General features: G+C 43.5%; 2 protein-coding genes across 4 annotated transcripts in view; both read right to left on the bottom strand.

Moving 5' to 3' along the window:
- ABL1 (ABL proto-oncogene 1, non-receptor tyrosine kinase) overlaps positions 1-5,925 on the bottom strand; it is a 130,043-nt gene extending 124,118 nt beyond the window's left edge. Inside the window, exon 1 of one of the 3 annotated variants that reach the window (XR_005058415.2) lies at positions 5,337-5,920. Coding sequence is in view for 2 of the 3 variants with exons in the window: in XM_037007910.2 (XP_036863805.1) it covers positions 5,337-5,472 (136 nt within the window). In the remaining variant the exon portion in view is untranslated. Of the gene's footprint in view, positions 1-5,336 lie in introns of all 3 variants that reach the window. The other 2 variants (XM_037007910.2, XM_037007907.2) reach the window with 2 other exon arrangements.
- Positions 5,926-6,021: 96 nt separating this feature from the next.
- Positions 6,022-6,903, bottom strand: LOC140846446 (uncharacterized). Its single transcript, XM_073222775.1, has one exon. The coding sequence runs from the start codon at positions 6,118-6,120 to the stop codon at positions 6,022-6,024; it is 99 nt and encodes a 32-aa protein (XP_073078876.1). The 5' UTR covers positions 6,121-6,903.
- Between the last annotated feature and the right edge of the window lie 1,035 nt (positions 6,904-7,938).

The following is a 7,938-nucleotide window of genomic DNA, read 5'->3' on the forward strand; positions in this document are numbered from 1 at the left end:
AGAAATCAGTAAGGTATCTGGCCTTCCCAGATATTTGGGAATTAAACACTAAAAAAAAAAATCACAATTTGTGTTCGAGAAGGAGATGGGACCTGAGTGGAGTTTTTGAAAGGCAAGCAGGTTTTGAACGCACAGAAGGGTGATGTCAGGCGCACACCACCCAGAAGGCAGGAGTCAGGGAACTGCAGAAAACGTGCAAGGAAGGCTTTAAGTGAATGCTTCCTTTTACTGAAGCTCCTCTTCTGAGTAGCAATTTTAACTTTTTTCTCCTGAGACCCAGATATATGCCTAGCATCCTCCTATGGATATAAGTACCTGTTCCATCATGTTAATGTATCCCTTTTTCTCTCACTCAAAAAATCCATTATTGGCAACACACTTGACAACACTTCAGCATATGTCACCTGGAGATCTGAAGCACAAGTGAGATCCCTAACTGAGAGAAAATGATTTCATGTTTTCTTCTCTATTATTTTCTTTGATCGTATGCATTATTTAAATAAGATAAAAATTCTTTTAGTTATATCACCTAAATCATCCTCCTTTACTTATCTCACAACTGAAATTTCTGTTTTCTTTTGTCTTATAAGCATGTTTCTTAAAATGAACAATAAGGCTTCATGAAAAAATAAGGTCATCCAAAATGTATGGGAAATAACAGGGTGCCTTAAAAAATGCTCATACACACACATTTGCATTTTCACAGCTCATGTACTACAACCCAGTAACTAATGTAAGGACATGGATATCTTTCCAAACAACCTCTTTTTTTTTTTGGTATCATTAATCTACAATTACATGAGGAACATTATTTACACTTAATGTTTCCCTTGACATTCATTTATTTATTTGTATTTTATTTTTATTTATTTTGGTATCATTAATCTACAATTACATGAGCAACATTATGGTTACTAGATTCCCCCCATCACCAAGTCCCCCCCACATACCCCATTACAGTCACTGTCCATCAGCGTAGTAAGATGCTATAGAGTCACTACTTGTCTTCTCTGTCAAACAACCTCTTTTTAAGAATCTGATTGATTTAACTTTGATACCTGTAAGACCCAATAGATGCACTTTTTCCTGCCTCCTAATGTGCATGAATTTAACAACAGCATCCATTACAATGTTGACTATCAAGTTCCTATTCTATTATTTTGAATCAAATTTGATTAGAAAACTGTAGTTTTAAACTGAGAGTAAATAATTTCTTAAAGTTATTGCATAAAAGTAAAAGCTTCAGTTTTTTTAAGGCATTAACTAGAAAAGCATTACAAAAATATTTTAAGATTGAAATGACTACACATTTAAAACACTACCAAGAAAAACAGGGGAACACGTGTTCAATTTTTTTTAATCTGCAACTTTTTGATGCAGGAAAAAAAATCAAAGACAACCAGAATTTTAAATTTAAAGGTGTGTTAAAATCATTCCCTGCAAAAATTTGAATGTCACCACCACGCCTCAAAAAGAGGTTCAAACTGATCCTACATAAAAACATAAAATCGTAATTTCATAACCGACTGAATCGCCTTACATCTATGAAAGATGCATACATGGATGTTTCTTCCTGAAGATGTCACATATTCTCACAGCTTTAAATACCTGATGATTCCTGAGCTCTCTCTCCAGCCTGGAATGCTTCCCTGAATTCAAGCTTATAAGAAAGACTCAACTGTGTATTTGCCATATCCATCGGGAAGCCTAATAGGCACTTCAAGTAACAGCAAGCACAAATGGAAGCTCCTGATTTTCATTTGCCATGCATGACTCCCCTCCCCAAACCCTGCTCCTCTAGCCTACACTTCAGCAAAAGGCAACTCCATTTTTCAAGTTACTCAGTCCAAAACCTTGACTTCCCTCACATCCCACATTTCACATCTAATCCAAGGGCAGAGCCAGTCAACTATTGCTTCAGATAGTCACTGAATCTGGCCCCTGCCACCACTCTGATCTTGATTACTGCCAATCAACCCCTAAGAGGGGTTTGCTTCCTCCTTTGCTCACCTTCAGAATACAGCAGTCAGAGAAATTTTAATAAAACATAAATCAGGTCCCATACTTCTCTCTCAAAATTCACCAAAAGCATCCAAACCACACTAGTAAAAGTCAAAACCTTTGAAATGGCCAACCAGGCCACTTTCTGTAGCCATTCTCCCCCATCCCCATTTTATCTCCTACAACTCCCTTTGTGCTCTCTCTGCTCCAGCTACTCTGCACTTTTTCTTGGCTTTTTCTTGAATATACTAAGCAAGCTCTGCCTCAGGGCCTTCGCACCAGTTCCCTCTGCCCGAAATGCTTTCACCCCATTACTTCCACAGCTCATTCCCTCACCTCCCTGCTTCAGGTCTTGATTCAAATGCCACCTTCTCAGTGGGGCCTCATAGCCATTCTAGCTAAAGTCCCTATCACCTCCCAACATTCCCTAACCCCTTTTCTATGACTTTTTCCTCAGCACCTACCATCATGTAACATACTCTCTATTTTACTTACTTAACTTATGTACGGCCTGTATTCTTCCACTATAATGTAAGTCCTAGAAGGGCAGACAGATGTGTTTTGTTCAGTAATGTATCACCAATGACTAGAACACTACCTGGTACATAGTGTGTGCTCAATAAATATTTGTTAGGGAAAGAAGGAACTACTAAGGAAAGAGGTTTACTAGTGAATGCTTTTAATCCTGTTTTAGCAGCTTTCCTAAAGGTGAATTTCCTTAGTCAAGCCACTGAAATTTGGAAGGAACATATGGTGGTTTCATTTTTTTCCCTGTACTTAGGACTGGCCCTTTGACCCTGAGTGATCCTGGCAAAAAATGTTGCCATCTGCCTACTTCTTTCAGATTCACCAGCACCACTACCACACACTATTCTCAGCTTCCACATTAAGGTCTGGTCCAACACTGTATGTCATGGCTGCAAGTTTTTTAATCCAACCTCTACGGATATTAACAACTCTAGAAAGATAAGCCTATGAAAGATCAAGAACAATTTGTAACACAATATGAGAACATGTTCCCCTAGGAAAAGAATACCCAAGGCGCAAAGAAATGACTGTCTTAAGTAAAGCATGACTTAGACAAATTCTTTCATAAAAAGAATTCCTTCACTGCAGAGAAGTATTTGGTTGGGCTGCCATTAATTCAATTTTTAAATCTTCGTGTTTTTTGCATACAAAGTAACACCTTGTGTGGTAAAAAGAAATCACAAATGCAAAGTAAAAAGTGAAAGTTTTCTCCTAAATCCCAATTGTCTAAAGATAACTTCTTAGGTCTAAATCCTTCCCCACTTTTCTCTGTGCATGTACAAATAGATCATTTTTGTCTTACAAAAATGGAGCCATACCATACAGCCTGATCTCCAAACTGCTTTTTCCACTTACCACTACACAGAGAGACGTCTTTTGGTGCTAGTATTTTATAATAATGCCTGCAATAAACATCCTTACGTGGCTCCTTGATAGACCTTCTAGAGCAGCAGTTCTCAAACTTTTTTATTTCAGGACCTCTTTACACTGCTGAAAATTATTGAGGACCTCCAAGAGCTTTTCTTTATATAGGTTACCTCATCAACATTTACCGTATTAGAAATTTACACTGAAATTTTAAAATTATTTATTCATTTAAAAATGAACACTTTTAACCTAGAATTATCATGTATATAAATGTTGAATCACTGTGTTGTACACCTGAAACTAATGTAAAACTGTGTGTCAACTACCCTTCAATAAAAAATAATTATCTACAAAAAAAAATGAACACTTTTATTATTACTGGAAAACAACTGTTTTAAAAGGACATTCTTAACTGAAAACAAGATTTTTTTTTTTTTTTACTATGTGTGCATGGCATGAAGAACACAATGGCTACTAGTATAGTTAGGTGCCATGCCTTGATTCATGTTAAGGAGCCTGCATTACTTTTGCACACTAGTGCAAATAACATCTTAGTATTGTATCAAAACGAAAATAGTTTTAACCTCTCAATACCCTGTAGGTGTATCAGAGACACCCAGGGGACTACTGTTCTACACTAGGATAGCTTCCTACAAATGAGATTATGGGGTCATTGGTATCTACTTTTTAAATTCTAGCCAAACCTGGCCAGAGCTCTCCAAAAAGTTGTAGCAATTTTCACTATCTAAGGCTGCATGATCATCACTAGTTAAAAATGTAAATAATTCACTTCATAAATCCTGAATTTGGGAAGCCTCGTAAGGTAACATATTACCATATTTGCCTGACTAAAACCGACACTAAAATATAACTTAACTAATGTTTCAAGGCAAAATAAAATCAAGTACCTATGTTATTTAGATGAGGTGAATAATTCTCTGTAAGAAATTAAAATCTCAACTGTCAAATGCAAGTTCTCAGAACAGAGACCCTTGTTTATTGTAGTCACCCAGTGTTCAGAGGCATTTGTGACTGAATTTCAAAGTATGTGCCACTTGTGCACACTTTACATTTCCTTATGGGGTGGGTGGGATAAATTGATATTTTAATATAAAGTACACAATCTGGAAACTGTCAGGCTGCAACAGTACAAACAGGACCCTAATTAATTGGCTCGGGCAGCCCATTACAGTTATTAGTCTAAGCTAACCCTTCGCTTTAGAACATCACACAGAAATTACTGGAAGTGATCAGTATATGTACTCCAATGCCAACTCTGTTCACAAAAATGTCAAAGACAACCTTCTTGCCCCAAATGTCACCTGAAACAAGGAGCAAGGATGAAAGCTCCATCCATGGGGACAGGATTACTCCTAAGCTACAATAACCAGAAGCTGGGCGCCCTCATGCACAAGGAATCTGCTTCCCCATTCAATTTTTCCCACATAGCTCCAAAGTGAGTAGTTTCAAGTCCTACTTATGATTGAAAAGCCAACAGGCATCTGTGGTTCTGAACCTCTTGGGGAGCACAAACCACTCTGAGGATATGATACAAGCTCTCTGTAAAGTAGTAAAACATGGAGGGGAAGAGCCCATGACTTAGGCTAGAGCAGAATCATGGACTATGGATCCGGAGAAACCACCTGCTCAGGAAACTGTAAGAGTAAAATGGCTCGTCCAAGGTCAACAGTGAGTTAGAAAGGGAATCAGGCAAGAAATAAGCAACTCAAAGAGATTTGGAGTAAGGCCATACAGAGTCACCAAGAAACTTTCTCTTATACAAAGAAAATTCCATGAGAAACTAGGATGTAACTAGTCTCAGAAGGTTTGGGGGGAACCAGAAAGGAAACAGCACAGAACTAGGGTTCAGAAGTTCCTTGTGCATGCCTAAGCTGAATGCATGAGGAAAAACAGGTCCAGGAAGCTTGAAGAGCACTCACCATGTTCCACAAACACATTGCAGTGGGGCCCCCCGTGCCGTGATGATTCCTTCTTCCCTGCTCCTTTGATAAAGTGCAGGGCAGGCAAACTCGGCCGTCTTTGGTCCCCAAGAACTTTTCCTGGCTGCTGCCCCATAAAGTAAGGATAGGCACCCCTTTCCAGAGAGGGTTCAAGATCTTCCAGAAGGAAACAGTATATAGGTGGGATTTCACATTCACTGCATCTCAAAAAGTCCGTAATTGAGGTCAATCACAAAAAGACACCTTCCATAGCAAAAGGAAGCAGTTTTCACGTTGACACGTGTAAACAAGAGTTCCACTTATTTTCGCAGTTTATCAATTTGAACTTACTACAGTGCTACTCAAGTTTCTTGGGTGTAAGTGTTTTTCACTGGTTGAATTAAGTCTCTTTCTTTCCAAGAAGAAAAAACTAAACGGACTCAAGTCCTTTCGATGCCCATACATAAAGGAAAAGGTTGATCATCTTTGGATGCTTCTCCAGAACTTTTCCTGTGGAAGTCACCCACTCCTATCTTAGTTTCTTCATCTTCCGACAAATTTCCTGCCGAACTAGCCGCAGCTCCCGCTTCTCTACCACGCTGTCCGGAAAAGGACACGGGTCACCGAGGCTTCAGCGAGAGCTTGCCCTCGACTCTGACGAGAAGGAATGCATTGCCAGCAACTTTCAGATCCGCTTTTTAAAAGGCCTGTGAAACCAGTCCAGACTTTTCCTTTGCATTAAAGTTTTTGTTTGGGCTGAGACCAAGGGGGCCTTGGGTGACATTGGGAGAAGTCAGGGCATTAGCGGCTCGCGGGAGCAACTGGGGGGGAAGGGGAGGCCACTTGACCACAGGGAAGGGATTTGAATGGGGGGACTCCGAGGCCAAACTGGGTGCCGGGAGTCGGAGCAAGGGGCGGCTCGGGGCTAAGAGGGAGGCTGCCGGGGCGGGGGGCGGGGGGCACTGGCGGCTTACTCAGGGGCGACGCTCCTCTACGCCTCAGGAAACGGCGTGTCCCAGGTCTGGGGGAACAGAGACCACCCCCAATGTCTCACAGCCAGGCAGGGCTGTAAGGGACGGTGGGCTCTCGCGACCCGGAGGCGGGAGGCAGGCGGAGGGGGCAGGAGGCCCGGCCGCCTCGGCTGCCCCGAGCCCGAGGGTCTCTCCCAAGACACCCCCTCTCCTGGCCCCGGACGTTGCCACGGCCGCCACCGCCCGGCAGTCACATCCGCAGAGCTCCACCGCGGGACCGAGCCTCCCCCTGCAGGTAGGCGCCGTGGACAACGGAGGCGCTCCTCAGCCGCCAGACCCGGGAACCGGCTCCGGCTCCAGCGCTGCTCAGGGACGGACACCGACCCCCGCGGCCGCCATGATGGATTACGAGTCGTTCCACAACGAGGCCAGGCCCCGCCCCCAGCCCCGCCCCCGGCGACGCCTGCCGCGCGCCTTGCGAGAACCGCGACGTTCCCAGCGCCGCTTTTCGAGACACCGACGCACCTTCCTGCTCTGGTCTCCTTGCCGCCAGCGTCCGACCCGGCACGACCTTTAATATATGTTTTTTCCCCAGCGCAAGGTGAGTGGTAAAGAAGCACCCGCCTCCTCTGTACTGCCATTGGCCCCCGAGAAACCGGGTCAGGTCTCTCTCCTTCGTCCCATTGGTCGCGAGGGCAGTGGGCTGGAGCTCCCCGCCAACCGCTTTCGGCGCAGCCCGCAAGGCGTTCTGGGAGTTGTGGTCCGCGGCGCCAGCGCGGCCCACGCGTACTCGAGACTTCGTGCCCTCTGCTCTCGGCTCCTGAGCTTCGGTCCCGCCCTCACGGGAGCCGGTGGACTCTCCCCGGCCCCGCGTACGGTTGGCTAACGTCTCCCCTGCGCGGCTGGTAAAACCGGCAAGGAGCCAAAGCAAGGGGAAAACTGCGGATCGGATTCTCCCAGAAACGGAGTTGGATTACTTCCTTGACCCTCTGTAGGGAGAAAATTTGGAAGCCAAGGTATTTTGGTCCCCTCCCACCCCCATCCACAAATTTACATCTTTTCCCCAGAAGCATAAATCTATAACTAGAGAAAAATAACTAGAAAGCACCCGACATATTGCTAAAAAATTCACTGTTTCTTTGCGGTATCAGGAGGCTCACTCATTAAATAAACAGCATTTGTTAAGCACCTGGGAGGCTAAGTCAGGCACAATCATAGATGTCTGAGTTAGAATGAACCTTTGATATTAAAGACCTCAGTTCACGGGTGAACATGTCTCCACATAAAATATTGTTAGTCGAGAAAATACCCAGGTTACTGGGTTAGAAGGCCTACAGAGCTAGCCATTGACCCAGCCACACCAAACCCTCACTTGCCATAATCCTTGTTCTTGCAACTAAAATGCACCCTGGCCCACTATTCACTCTCCATGTCTCCCCAGAGCAGTGTCCCTGACAGGGATATACCCATTTCTGAAGAGATCCACTCATCACAGTGCCTTACTCTACCCCATGCCCTGTTAATGCTTTTCATAAATTCTTCTCATTTAATACTCACTATAGCCCAGTGAAGTATGTAATATTATTGTTATACAGCTGGGGAAAGTTTCAAAGATGTGACTTATTCAAGGT

The sequence above is a fragment of the Manis javanica genome, chromosome 2 (assembly GCF_040802235.1).
Source record: "Manis javanica isolate MJ-LG chromosome 2, MJ_LKY, whole genome shotgun sequence".
In the NCBI taxonomy this organism is placed as follows: domain Eukaryota; kingdom Metazoa; phylum Chordata; class Mammalia; order Pholidota; family Manidae; genus Manis; species Manis javanica.

Bases quoted from the DNA above. Each gene is read 5' to 3' on its own strand.
- LOC140846446 (XM_073222775.1), bottom strand. From the start codon at position 6,120: ATGTCACCCAAGGCCCCCTTGGTCTCAGCCCAAACAAAAACTTTAATG.